The following is a 14,736-nucleotide window of genomic DNA, read 5'->3' on the forward strand; positions in this document are numbered from 1 at the left end:
GCAGGGACAGGATGGACCAGCCAAGCTCCCTGTGGCTGCTGCTGGCCCTGGCAGCCTTGGCCTGAGCTGTGTCCTGCCAAGTGTGCAGGGGACCTGTCCTGCAGGCAGCAGAGGCACTCCCAGGAGGGAATGATCATAGAGTGACAGGATCATGGAATATCCTGAGTGGGAAGGGACCCAAAAGGATCAGAGCCCAGCTCCTGGTCCTACACAGACCCCCCAGCAGCCCCAGGCTGGGCATCCCTGGCAGCGCTGCCCAAAGGCTCCTGGAGCTCTGGCAGCCTCGGGGCCGTGCCCATTCCCTGGGGAGCCTGGGCAGTGCCAGCACCCTCTGGGGGAAGAACCTTGCCCTGAGCTCCAGCCTGACCATCTCCTGACATATATTCATGCCACTTTCTCAGGAATGTCACTGGTCACCAGAGAGGAGAGATCAGTGCCTGCACCTCCACTGGCCTTGGTGAGGAAGCTGCAAAATGTGGTATCATTCCCCCTCAGTCTCCTCTAGGCTAAACAAACGTGAGCACAGCCTCATCTCATATGGCTTCCACCCTTCACCATCTTTGTGCCCCTGCTTTGGACATTCTGCAATGGCTTTAGATCTTTCTTGTGCTGTGCCACTCAAAACTGCACATCAGTCCCAGCCACTCTGCATCAGTGCCTCCAAAGGGAGATTTGGGAGTTTTTCACCCAAAGTGCACATCCTGTGTCCTGGCAGCACCTGAAGTGGGCAGCTCAGTCTGACACCACTCTGGGCACTGGCCAGGCACCCCCACACTGGCATTTCAAGGCTTTTGCTGTGTGTTGTTGCAGCTCCAACCAGGAAAACCAAACTCTTCATTTGACTGCAACAAATCATGATCATCTCCTTCACCCCCACAGCCAAACTCCAAGGCCAGCAGTCACCCCCAAAGGGCAAAGGGATGGTGAAGAGGCAGCAGCAGTGCTGGGCACTCAGATTTTAACACATGGTAGTGTCATGGTCCCCCTTGGTCTTTGTTTTCAGTGTGGTACGACCCTGAGAGACACACAGGCCATAACCCAGAGCCCTCAGTGTCATCCTCCTCCCTCTCTCCATCAGAAAAAGGAATTTAGCTTAAAAATTAAGACCTCAGACAACCTGCAACGTTTTGGAGCTTGTCTTACAGGCTGTAATGTCACAGCAAAGTTTTCTGTGAACTTCAGCAGATTTTGACCAGGAGCTGGAGTCCTTCCCAAATCAGATGAATGTGGCTCAAATGAAAAGACATAACCAAAGAGGGCAAAAAAAAAAAAGAGAAGTTCAGAAGGAACAATCAGAATTATTTGACTGGGTGCAAATCAGGCAAATAGGTGTAGCTCAAGAAGAAAAAGGTCTCTGTCTGAACCTTCTCCACATCAAATTCTGCACCGTTGTTTGGTTTGAAAACATTTTTGCTTTGAAACTCACCTCTTGTTTGTTTGATTTGATGTTAAAGGGTTAACTAACCTGAAAAACTAAACAAAACTATTTGCTTTGGGCTGACTAAACTGATTAATTCAACCCACACTCCTCTCTCTTCCCTCTCCAGGTTTGTTGTTCTGCTTTAGAAAGGAAAAAGCAATAGCTTTGAGCTGATCTGATTTTTGTATTTTTTCCCCTCTCACTCTCCCGCACTTTTTTGTTTGGCTACCAGGCTGACAAATCCATTACCCACAGGGAGCCCAGGCCAGCCTAACCCACATCTGACAGTAAAACAAACCAGATTCTCCATGTCTTTTTAGCCCCTGGCTTTCTTCTTGGGCTTTCCCACACGCTTCCAGCTCCCACTGGGACCAGTGGCTAGGCTGGGTGTTGAGGAGGGGAGGACCCTGCGTGAAAGGATGCACGTTTCTCTTCTGTTTGTGCATCCATCTTGAGCTCCCTCACCTCAGCCACATCCCAGGAGCGCCACACCAGAACTGAAACCCCACAGATGCCCAAGGAGAGGCGAAACCGCGTCAGGAAGAAACACCAGGGAGGCAGCGAAGATGGACTCGATATTGAATCTTTAATGCACAGAACAAGCTGCCGGGAGCCTTTCCAACGAAGGCTGCACACGGAGCCACCCCGTCCACTTGGAGTGCTACAAAAGCCCAGCTTGCCTGCAGTGTCCCGGGCACCTGCCTGGCTCCCTGCCCCAGGACCCTCGCTGGTGTCACCCGCGCCACCTCCTCCTGGCGTCCTCGGCCACCACGGCACCGGGGCCCCACGGCTGCTGCCCGGTGGCAGGGCAGGCAGGGCAGGCAAGGCAGGCAGGCAGGGAGGGGATCACCCTGCACCCATCAGCTCCCCTCTGCCTGGCCCTGGCCTCGAGTGGGTATCTCCTCCTCCCAGGGTTTTTGGAGCGTGTAGTCCAGGAAATTCAGTAAGAAAAGATTAAAAAGGAGAGGCTTTTTATGCTGAGTCAAATTAGGTGATTTCTTTTTTTTTTTTTCTTTTTTTTTTTCGCTCTTGAAAAATTAAAAAAAAAAAAAAAAAGGAAAAGAAATTAAAGTCCAACTTGCTCATTTCTTGTTTCTCTGCTGTCTTGTGAGAAAGTCCTGTTTGGCCTCGCTGTCCCCTTCATCACCCGACCCCAAACCCCACCAGCCACTCAGCACATCACAAGTCCGCGACTCCTCGGAGTCCCTTTGCCTCCCACAGCTCCAGGCCCGCTCCTTCCCTCACCGCCCCTTGGACTCCCCGTAGGTGTTGCGCAGCATGGAGACCATCTTCTCCTCGCAGGTGACTTTGGTGTCCCTCAGGATGCTGTACCAGACCACGCCGGGCGGCCGCACCTCCTCGCTGCGGCAGAACAGGTAGGGCATGGTCTCGGTGCGGCTCTGGATGTAGGCGCTGCGCAGCAGCGTCGAGCAGTGGCTGCTGACCTTCTCCAGCCTCCTCAGGATCAGGTGAGCCTTCCTGGAGGGGACAGAGAGGGGAACAGAGCAGGGCAGGCAAGGCACAGGGGAGACCAGGAGTCAGGATTTCTGCATTCTGCCACCAGCTCTGTCTTGTGGCAAGAATGGACAAGACCCATTGTCTAAGACATTGTCTTTCCTGTTCCAAGTGGAGAGAAGCTCTGTTTTTCCCAAAGTTCTGGGTATATCTACCATTTAACAGCACCAAGACCTCAGGTCTCACCCACTGGAGCATCTTGTGTGCCCTGGGGACAGTTTACCCCAGCTAGATTGTCACCACCACCATATGATCCTGGCCAGCTCCAGCACATGTCCTGGCCCCACCTGCCACCCTGGTGAGACCCCCAGCACCTTCCTGCCCCTGTGACCGTGTTCACAGGGGTCCGAGGATGAGGGAAGAGACGAGGATCTGACTCCATGTTTCAGAAGGCTTGATTGATTACTTTATGATATATATTATATTAAAACTATACTAAAAGAATAGAAGAAAGGATTTCATCAGAAGGCTGGCTAAGAATAGAATAGCAAAGAATGATAACAAAGGTTTGTGGCTTGGGCTCTCTGTCTGAGCCAGCTGGGGGGTGATTGCCCATTGATTAGAAACAACCACATGGGCCAATCCCAGATGCACCTGTTGCATTCCACAGCAGCAGATAACCATTGGTTACATTTTGTTCCTGAGGCCTCTCAGCTTCTCAGGAGGAAAAAAGGTAAGGAAAGGATTTTTCATAAAAGATGTCTGCGACATGCCCCTGACTGATGAGCACAGCCCTCCCTTTCCTGATTTCCCAAGTCTGTAGGAGGTAAACAGCCCAAAAGGACTGACACTAGAAGAGTGAGGAAAAAAAGCATAACACATTAAGACAAAACAAAATAAACCCGTAAGAAACCAGAATCCCCTTGCGGTAGTCTGCAAAGTGCTAAATCAAACAAAGGGAGGGAAGAGGGTTTACTTCAGTGGTCTGAAAGTTTCAAGATCACAGATTATTTCCTCTCCCTCTGGTGCCACAGGAAAGCTCCGGATTCAGGAGTTGGGGATTTCACAGTTCCTGCAGGAATGTAAATTCCCGATAATGATTATGTCAGGGGCAGCACTGTCAGTCAGCAAGGCATAAACACGGGGATTATTTGATTATGAAAGCTGAGTGGTGCTGCAGCTCGGGCTGTGAGCTGCCAGCCCAGGGGGAGCATGGGGAGCTTGGTGTCCAGGGATGGGACACCAGGGAAGGGCTGGTCAGGGTCACCTCAGCGCCACAGCGGAGGGCAGAGACGTTGGCAGGAGGTGGGAGGGCATCCTGGCACCCCCAGCCAGCTCAGACCTCTCCCTCCAGAGTGGGAACACTGGATCAAAGGCCGTAGGAAACCACTGCTCCTCCAGGGCTGCACATGGGAAACTGTCCCACTCCTCCCCGTGCTCTGGGTCAGCTTTGAGGGCAAAGGAAGAACAAAGGAAGTTGGCCCTTCCTGGACAACACTCCATGGTATCCATTTATGGATTTTATCCACAAAGACACAAGGCGGAGAATAAAAATAAAAATTAAGATAAATAATAAAAATAAATAAAAATAAAAATAAAGAATAAAAAATTTATAATAATAAAAATTTGAGGGCACTTTGAGCCTCGTTAGCTACACACACATCTATAATAATGACATCATGGGCTGAGCACTGACACAACACCTCTACTAATGTTACCCTCCACAGCAGCCACCTGACCTACAGCATCTGGTGCTCCCACCACACACCAAGACCTGACACACTGCCAGGAACAGGTCCTGTGCTGCTGGATGTGTGCCTCTTGGAGCCACAAATTCCATGATGGCATTAGGTGCTTTTGGTGAAGACTGATTGACTCAAGCTCAGCTCAGCAGCAAACTGAACTCTGTAATGATTGTCCCTACAGCTGCCAAACCAGAAAATCAGTCACTGCAGCTGGAAGGGACCAAAAGCCACCACCTGTGCCACTTCCTGCTGGGATCAACCTGCCTGGATGAATTTCTTCTGACCTGTTCCTAGAGTCAGGAGTCAGGATCCTTCCAGTGCTCCCCATCCTCATGCTGGGAAATATTCTCAATATCTGCATTGGTTCTCCCTTTCAGGGAAGGCTGAACAAGCACAGGACCCACCTCACCTCATGGGATGGATTTTTATGTCAGCTGGCCATGCTCAGGAGGAGATCACTCAGCCAGAACACCCTCACAGAGGAAAAATCTTATCTCTCTAAGGCCACAACTCCATGATCACCCTGATTTATCCCAAAGCAGCTCTACTGCCAAAATGGGGTACTGGCCATTCCCCAGCTCTTTAGCTCGTTCTTGTGCTGGTGGCCATGGACCTGAATGCTGTGCCAACACAGGAAAGTTGTTTATTCAAAGGTCAAACAAGCAATCATTTGGGTTTTCCCCCCAAACTGGGAAACCAGCTCATCACAAGGCCTCTCCCAGGCACAGCAAGAGGGGAGCAATGAGGAGTGGCCATGACCAGCCCTTGAGGAAAACCCTCATGGTTGGTAACCAACATCAACACAAGGAGTGGACACCTCACGTGGCCAATGGCTCTCTGCTAGCCATTCCTCTATTCCACTCTTCCCTTCCTCTGTTCCCTTCTCCCCACTTCCCCTATCCTACCCTCCACAGCTCTCCTCACCCATCTCTCACTTTTCTCCCACACAACCTGCCTTTGCCTCCATCTCCCTTGGCCTTCTCCACCTTCCCATTTTCATTGCTCCACTACACTCTAAGGATCTCATGGATATTGCTAGAACTCACCATGCTGTCCTTACTTCCTGATATATACTCAGGCCTTTTATCCAGGCAGATATTCCTACATGTGAGAAGCACTTCAAGGATGGCAAGAAATCCAGGGGTCAAACCACCCCAACCTGCTAATGCCTGCTGTGCCAGAGGCTGGGATTCTCCTGGAGCTGTCTCCACACACCTGCTGCATCCACAGCTCACTCTGTGAAGTCAATCCCAGGAAAAACCTGTGTTTAAGGATGGGATGTGGCACATGATGGGCTGGCCCTGTGAGATACTGAAAACACTGAACTGTGGTCACAGGGGAGACAGAGTGATGGGGCAGAGGGAATCAGGCCCCTCACTTTTGATGTCCAGTGCCAAAGCTCCAGTTTTGATGGGTTTCACTGCTTTGAGTCATTTATTTTAGCAGGGTAATGAAGTCATGTGTAAATGTTAGATTTAGCTTTCGGCTGTCAGCTGTTCCCTCTTAAAAAAAATAAGGAGGAAGAGAGACAGAGTGGGTGAGGGGAGGGGTGAGAAAGAGAGAGAGGCTTTCTGGTGAAGACTGGGTAATAAATTACAGGAGCAGTTCTTGGGCTGCCAATTTAACACCATAAATCAAGCCCTGGGTATTACCCAAGTGCTCCCTATGGAGGGCTGTCGGGTCAGAACGACCACCTTTTCAAATACTGGAAATGAAATCTTCCTAAATGCTGACCAACCTCATCCCTGCCAGAAATTGCAATTTATTGCCTTATTAAAGGGCAGGAATTGGGAGGGGACACCAGGGGAGCGAGAGGGGAGTCACTCTCCTGGCTGCCTGTGGCTGGACCCCAAGGGATGAAGTGACCCCACAGCCCAGATGGGGATGTCCCCATGTTGGTGTGGGCCAGCAGTGCCCTCTCTCCCACCACAAGAGCCAGAGACTGGTTCTGGACTGCACTTAGGTGGTGGATTTAGGAGGTCACAGCACAGTCACAAATGATGAAGAGGGGGAATTTAAAAATAGTGACAGCTCTAAGCAGCCACTTCCCTCTGCAGTGCCTCATGGCATGGAGGGGGAGAGGAAATGGGAGGGGATGGGTGTCTGCTGCCAGGGCACTTCCCAAGGAGTCCTGCATGAACAGGAGACAGGGCCCTGAGGTCCCTGCTGCCAGCCCCAGCTCTGCAAGGGTTTGCCAGAGAGCAGGAGCTTCCTGCTCTGCCAGTGCCAGGGGTGCTCCTGCTGGGGTGTTTGTCCCCTCCAGCTGCACAGGGGACAGACAACACTCACCTTGAGGGCTGATATGGGATGAAACCATATCCAGAGCCAGCCAAACCCTGCCCTGCCTCACCTTGGAGGGAGGTACTAAAAGCAGCATGAAGGAGCCATTAAGGAATGATACCTGGGCTGGAAGGAAGAATGAGATTCCTGAGACTGCAGGGAGGGGTGGCTGCCTGGCTGCTGTGCTCCTCCATGAGGTGGTTTTGTCATAAATTCGGATTTTCCACTCTAGAGAACTGACCTGGGTCTTTCAGACCCTTGTGTGTGAGGACAGTGAGTCCAGGACTTGATGGCCTCTTCTTATCACAGCCTCCCATCAGAACATTGCATTCCCCCTTGTACCAGAAGGCAGCTGCTCTGGAGATGCATTTCATGTCCCTTGGCCAGCCCAGCTGCCTGCCTGGGTGACTGGCTGGAGCAGGGGACAGGTTGTGAGCCCTGGGCTGATGCCATGTACTGACCCCAGTGTTGCTGGTAGCCACAAATAGAAAGAAGATTTTAACTCAATTATTTGTTCTACCTCCTCTTAAAAGCCATACCCAGCTTGCAGTGGTCATAAGAATCATCCTGAAAACACAGTAAGAGAAAATAATAGTGAAATCTCCCTGTGGCTGTGATAGGAAGCAGGCTGGCTGCAGGGATCCAAAGGACTAGATGCACAGTAGCATTAAAGTTCACTGATTTAGACAGATTCTTCTGTCTTGTTGGAACAAATTAACTGTGTGAGATTCACTCAGTGTCTGTGAGAGGAATGGGGGGAGCAGGAAAGGGGCTGTGGTTGCTAGAGGAGATGAGCAGGATGAGGCAAGCCAGGTGTTGAGATGCTGCTGATCACGGAAAATCCTGGTTTAGGGCCACCTATGAGCTAAGTTTTTAATGTCTCCTTAATGTAAACGGTCTGGTTGGGACATCTGGCTGTCAGTGTGTCTTCTTGCCAGCAGCTGTTTGCAGTAACCTGTGGCTTTCATGGAAACTGGGCTCACGAGGACCTCAGTGTGATGTATTTATTACACAGAGGCAGCCGGCTCCCCTCTTGTCGCTCTGCTTCATGAGTGAACGTTCACTGTGAAGCCCAGGCTCATCTGATAAACATTTCAAGGTACAAAAATGCATGTCCCCTTGGGAAGGAGAGCAGCCTGTCAATTAAAATCCTCCTATGAGATGGCCTCCCTTGGCAAAAAAAAAAAAAAAAAGAAAATCCTCATTGCCTCCTGCTGCGTCAGGGGCTCTGCTTCTGTCCAAGCTCCCTGAGAAGCCAGGCTGCATGGCAGAGCTTCTCTCTTGTCACTGGCTGCCTTGGCCTTTATAGGTCCATCCACTTGGCTGCAAATCACGTGTTTCTCAGGGCAGAGGAGTGCTGGGAGGAACTCCCCTGGCTCAGTGGGGACAACACACAGCAGCCAAATTGACCGTGGGCTCCAGGTGTAGCTGGGTCCTGGAACTGGCAGCTTAAATGTCACCCTGCTGTCCCACAGCTTGGAGCAGGTATCAGGTTAGGCAGCATCCTTCAGTGGGTTGGGTCTCAAGTAACAGGGGAAATGAAGATCTGTAAGAAGAAGCTGATGGCTCCCAAGGACTCAGAAAAAAAGGAACAATTGCAAAGGACAAACAAGCCTGCAGTGTCATCAGAGGGAAGGCAGGGGGAAGATGAGAGTGGCTCTGTGCCAGAGGCCACTGAACTACCAAAGAAACTATGACCAAGGTCATCTCTGGAGGAGGACAAGCCCCAGGCCAGCTTGGATCTGTGTCCAGAAGGGGTGTAAAGTTGTGAGGTCTCATCCTGGTACGATGGAGAGATCCTCAGCCACATCCAACAAGCAGATAGGAGCAAAGGGAGAAGGAAAAACTTTTCCAGTCCTCAGTGTTTCCAAGCCCTCAGCTCACCCAGTGGTACAAAGAGCACCCAGCTGCCAGGTGTCCCACCAGAATTCATCCAAGGACTGAGCAGGACCTGGTGCTCCAAGGGGATGCAGGACAGCTTGGTGAACACCAAAAGGGGGCTTATCTTAGCTACAAGGAGACGAGGGGGTCACATCCCCGTGGCCAAGGGAGGTCACATCCCCGTGGCCAAAGGGTTTCACATCCCCAGTGGCCAGGCAGAGGGGTGCTCTGGGCATGGGGCAGGGCAGCACACAGGGAAGGGACAGGTACCTGGGCCCCAGCTCATCCTCGCTGCGCCAGACGAAGTCCCCAAACTTCTCGTAGTGGGAGTTGTAGTGGTGCTGGACTCGGAAGAGCATGGAAGCAGAGACCTCCATCAGGGTGTTGTAGGCTGTCTGCTGCTCCTTCCCGCTCGTGTAGCCGTTGTAGAGGTTGTAGATTTTGTCAGCTATCTCTGGAAAGGATCAGGGCATGGCATTAATGACCAGCTGAAGGTGCTAACATGGCAGGAGGAGGAGCAGAGCCCTTGGGCTGGCAGCTGGGCTGGCAGCTGGGGTTGGTGCCAGTCCCTTGGGGCTGCCTGCAGTGGGGGTCAGTGACTGCAGAGCATTCAGCAATTCCTCAGGCTGATCCTGCAGTGCTGTCCTGCATGAGCAAAGCTCCCACAAAGACTCCAGCAACACTCCATGAAGGAGCAGAAGGAGAGGCAAAAAGCTGCCAGGATATGCAGACAGCCTTATCCTCACAGGAAGGGCAGGCAAGCTCTTCCCAGATTCACCAAACCAAAAGCCCTTGGCCAAAATGGTGTTAAAGAGTAGGAATAGATCAACACTTGATCTGAGGAAGGCACTTCAGCCAGAAATGCAGCACCTCATCATTGTGGGCATTGGCTGGAGCAGCTCAGATGTGCTAACAAGAGAGTTAACTCTCTGCTAGAGAGAAAAAAAATCTCTTTTTGGAGATGAGAAATGCACAAAACTGCATCTCCTTCTTTCTCCTTAGTCTCCTGTTTGCTGTTTTTCCATGGGAATGCTTTTCTTATTGAACCTTAGCACTAACCAAAATATTTTTCTGTGTGATATTCCCAATGGAAAGCAAGCAAGAAAGAGAACAGGTAACATGATGGTCACTTAGAAGAATCCTTTTAAACCTGAAAGCAGCCAGGTGCTCTGGTTTGGGTGTAAGGACAAGTGGGATCAGTTTCAAAACTGAACAATGCAAATGTGCAAAAGTAGCTGGGCTTTTATCAACATTTCTGTTTCCAAAGTGATGCAGCTGCCCCCAGCATCCCTTCAAACACCCAGAGCCAAAGGTTTCCTGCATGGCCCAGCCAGGGCTGCCTCTCTCAGGTTTGTGGGAAGGGATTGCTCTTGTTCCAGGGGCCTCTGTCAGACACACAGTACCAGCTCCCACAGCCAGGCATGGCAAGGATGCCATGGAGTCACCAGCTGCCCAGCCAAGGAGACTTTGCCCCTGGACACTCCTGCAATTTGTGACCCACCCCCAGATTTGTCCCTGTGCCCACGGGTGAATTTGAAGGAGCCTTCCCACTGGGAGAGAAGGGCCTGGGCAGGTTTGTGGGCACACAGTGAAGAGAAGAAAATCAAAATCAGCAGGAAATATCTCCTGGCATGGAACACAAGGCACCTGGACACTGACCTTCAGCCTTGCTGTCATCTACCAGCGGGCAGGCTGTCCTCAGGGTGACTGTGCTCAGCTCTGAGTGTCTCCCTCGTGTATCCACTGCATACAGGGTAAATCTGGAAGGCAGGAAACAAAAGGAAAACAATGTCTTGATCCCTCAGTCCCACACCACCAGGTTGTTAAGGGAACCAGCCTTCAGAAGAGAAAGGAAAAATGTGGTCCAGGCACTATCAGTCAGTTTTGGCATCTCAAGGAGATGTGAGATGATCCTTGGAACAGAGGAGAACCCAGGGATGGGAGCCAGGGCTGAGGGGACAGGCCACTTCATCCCTGTCTGGAATCTGTGGGGCTCCATTTCCTCTCCCCTCATCCCAGAGAGCCCTGTGGGGCTTCGCCCTGAACCCTCCTGACTGCAGAGGGATGCAAACACCTCAGGGTTGCTCGGCCATGCCCTGATGTGAACATTACATTACAACACGGTGGTGTTTGTGAGCCGGGCTCCTCTCTTGGCCCTTCAGGGAGCAGGGCAGTAATTCTTGCTGTAAGTGGGCTCTGTGCTGACAAGTGACAGCTCGTACTCATCCTGTGAACGGCCCTTGAGTTGTTTGCTCCCTCGTTTCCTCACAAGGGTGGGGCTGGCAAAAGGGTGGGAATGATAATTTCACACTTGAAGCTAATGGAGAGCATCTGACAGTAAAATATGGCTTTTGTGCCTGATGGAGCATTGAATAAACAGGCTGTGGCTGCATGGAACGTCCTGGGATGCTGAGCTCAGAGTCCTGCTCAGGACATCAAAGCTCCAAGATGAGAATGCTTCTTCGCAGCAGGGGTGACAATCTTCTGTCCAGTCTCCCAAAGGGCATCAGTTCATGTTTATTCACTCTGAGCTGGGCATGGCAACTCAAGCTGGCTTTGACAAAGTGCAGGGGCTGGTTCGAACCCCTCAGAGGTCTGAGATGCCTGGTGGTGGGATTCCCAGCCTGAGAAATAACATGCCACCCCTCCTTAGCCTAAGGTAAAACTGACCAGCTCTTGCAAGTGAGTGTAAGGAGTATTATAAAAGCAGCTGAAGCTTAAATGGGATTGAGACCCTGACATCTGTTTATTTAAGTAATGGTCCTAAGTCCTGTGCATCCCTGGGGGTGACAGAAGCAATGCCTCCCTCATTCTCACCCCACACACGAGCACTGCCAGCCCCCTCTCTCCTCCCTGCAGGCCCTGCACATCCCACATGCAGCTGATAAGAGCTGACATCTGCACGGTAGCAATTCCCAGCACAGGACAGATTCCCTCCAAGCAATTAGCATTAGCTCCCTGACAATACTTGCTGTCTGAAAGGATGCCAGCAGACTGCCAAGGAACTCACTTGTGTGCAGGGACAGCTCCCATTCCCACAAAGCTGGGCACACAGGGGATGCACACGCTCAGCTCACCCAAGGAGATGCTGTTTAATCCTTTTTGGCATGACATCATTTTCCTTAATTTACCAGGAACATTGCTCAGAGTGGAAGTTTCTCAAGAAGAACATCCATCCACTGTACCACTTCACAAGCACCACACACAGGCTGCTCTCACTGAGGGACACACAAAGCAACAGGGCAGCACACAATTCCATGCAGGAGTCTCACTGCAGGGCTTTGCATCCCATCCTGAAGGTGCCACCAGCCCTTTCCCTCCCTTCAAGGGGAGTGAGGAGTCTCCTGCTGGGAGCAGGGAAGGTTTGTGTCTCAGCAACACCAACAGGGGCACCCAGGGTTGGGCAGGGGTGTTGGGGAAGATGAAACAGGAAAGCCTTATAAATATGATTGCCTGGCAAAAGATTTTGAGAATATGGAAACTATAAGGGAGATTGAAATGAAAGCAAGCTTTGAGATCCCTCAGTTACTGAACAACTGGAAAACAATGGTGTGGCCAGCTGAAGGTGATCCCCTTTTGATGGAACAACACCCTCTGCTTGCAGACAGGCCCAAGGGTCAGAGCAGACCCTGCCAGCTTGGCAGAAGGGCCCAAAGAGGAGTTTGTAGGGTTTAAAATGTAACACAGGATGGTAATATAGGGATCCTTATAGGCTGTATGGATATATAATATCCAAAATATATCCAATATACAAATTCTATAGCATTTGTATATTGTACTAGATTGGTTAGTGAGAATCAGAATATTCAAAACAGAAGAAGATTTATTGTATTGTAACGGGAACTTCACTCTCTTGTCTCTTAGCTCTTGCCTTTTACTCTCTTACCCTTTTACTCTTGTATGCTTTTACGCTCTTTCCTTCTCATCCTCTCTCCCCCTCTCTTCTCTCAGGCCTGCTCTGAGCTGTGCCTGGCAGCTCCCAGCAGGGCCCTGCCCCCAGGCCCTTTGCAATAAACCCCAAGTTCCAGCCCTGGCTCCAGAGATCTCTCATCTCCATCCATCCCCACCATCCTACCCCCCTCCTACACAGGGGCACTCCAGCCCCAGGATGAGGAGCTGGAGAACAGAGCAGGGACCCCCAGCTGCCCACCCACTGCAGGGCTCTTCTGCTCATCAGCAGAAACACAACAAGCAATAAGAGGCCTCCACATCAGGGAACTGCCCCCCATCTCCATCCTGGGGGCCCCTGCCAAGCCACAGTGGCTGTGCTGCTGTGTTTGCTTGTGACCGTGTTCACAGGGGTTTTTGGTTGAGGGAAGAGATGAGGATCTGACTCCATGTTTCAGAAGGCTTGATTGATTACTTTATGATCTATATTACATTAAAACTATACTAAAAGAATAGAAGAAAGGATTTCATCAGAAGGCTAGCTAAGAATAGAAAAAGAAAGAATGATAACAGGTTTGTGGCTTGGGCTCTCTGTCTGAGCCAGCTGACTGTGATTGGCCATTAATTACAAACATCTAACATGGGCCAATCCCAGATGCACCTGTTGCATTCCACAGCAGCAGATAACCATTGATTACATTTTGTTCCCAAAGCCTCTCAGCTTCTCAAGAGGAAAAATCCTAAAGAAAGGATTTTCCATAAAAGATGTCTGCGACATTTGCTTTGGGAAAAGGGTGAGCAGAGCTAATGTGTAACCTCTGCTCTGCCTGCAGCAGCTCAGGCTGGCTCCATTAGCTCTGAGGCAATCAGTGCCAGAGCACTTTCCTTGGAAAATAGAAGACTTTTATCAAAACATAATTGTAATATTCAGCAATCAGTGCCCATTTCACCTATTCCATTGCCAGTGGGGTCAGGAGCATTGGTTGGGTGCTGAAGCACATCCACCCCTTTGGGTGATGCTGAAGACCTGTGTGAGCCTTTTGACTGCACTTCTCCCCTCTGCCCAGCTCACACAGGAGCAAAGTCACTCAGCTGCCAAGAACATCTCTCCTGGTCAGGCCTGGGTTAAAAAATAGATGTCAAAAAACAAGCCCTCATTTTTTTTTTTTTTTTATGATGTAAGGGAAGAAAAAAACAACAATGCAAATGGAAAAACATCAGAATCAAAGTGATTTTGATCTTGTCAAAAATTCTTTTTCTGAGAACAAACCCAACTGCTTTACCTCACCTGGAGCCAGTCCTCTTTCAAGAACCTTAGAGGAAACTCATCTCCACTCCTTGTCAATGACATGTTTTGGACTCAGCACCAATCACCCCAGCTGGGGTGGAGGCTGGCAGCCTCTGCACCTCTCCAGCTCCTTCCAGCCAGTGACCTCAGAAGGTTTTAACATTAATTACAGTCCAAAAGATCACCCTGAAGCACAGCATTATTAATAGCTCTGTTTTATCGACAGTAAACAGAGACATATGGGGTGAAGCATCGTGCCCCGGAGAGGCTCAGTGACACGAACAGTTTGAAAACTCAGGAGATGATGGTTTCCAATCTTGTTCTCAAACCACTTGACCACCCAGCCTCTGCAGCAAAACACTTTTATGGCCAGTTAATGGCACTGTGCAGAGCGCTGGGGTTTAGTTTTGTTCTTTTATTCCCGGAAATGGACAATTAAGAGAAGGGAGTGCAAGGACCTGTGTCTCTGTGTCTCTGTGTCTCTGTGTCTCTGTGTCTCTGTGTCTCTGTGCAAACCTAGCATTCACATCTTGCTGGAAACCTTCAGCAGATGCAGGCAAGGAGCAGCCTAGGACCCAATGGGACATCAGGGAGGTGGCCATTGACAGGAGAGACCACCAGTGCACGGGAGGGATGGGGATGTGGCTTTAAGCTAAAGGAGGGTGAGTTTGGATAAGGTATGAGGAAGAAATTCATTGCAAAGAGGGTGGTGAGGTTACCAGAGCAGGTGTGGACTCCACATACCTGGAGGTGTTCAAGACCAGGTTGGGCAAGGCTTG

At 50.6% G+C, this 14,736-nt stretch overlaps 1 protein-coding gene across 1 annotated transcript in view; it reads right to left on the minus strand.

Annotated features, from left to right (window-relative positions):
* Positions 1-1,987: 1,987 nt before the first annotated feature.
* Positions 1,988-14,736, minus strand: part of ASTN2 (astrotactin 2) — a 351,752-nt gene continuing 339,003 nt past the window's right edge. The window contains exons 21-23 of the mRNA XM_066563103.1: positions 10,441-10,541; positions 9,052-9,235; positions 1,988-2,899 (exon numbers count right to left, since the gene is read on the minus strand). Coding sequence (XP_066419200.1) covers positions 2,662-2,899; positions 9,052-9,235; positions 10,441-10,541 — 523 coding nt within the window. The 3' untranslated portion in view covers positions 1,988-2,661. The remainder of the gene's footprint in view (positions 2,900-9,051; positions 9,236-10,440; positions 10,542-14,736) is intronic.

This window comes from Molothrus aeneus, chromosome 19, assembly GCF_037042795.1.
Source record: "Molothrus aeneus isolate 106 chromosome 19, BPBGC_Maene_1.0, whole genome shotgun sequence".
NCBI lineage: Eukaryota > Metazoa > Chordata > Aves > Passeriformes > Icteridae > Molothrus > Molothrus aeneus.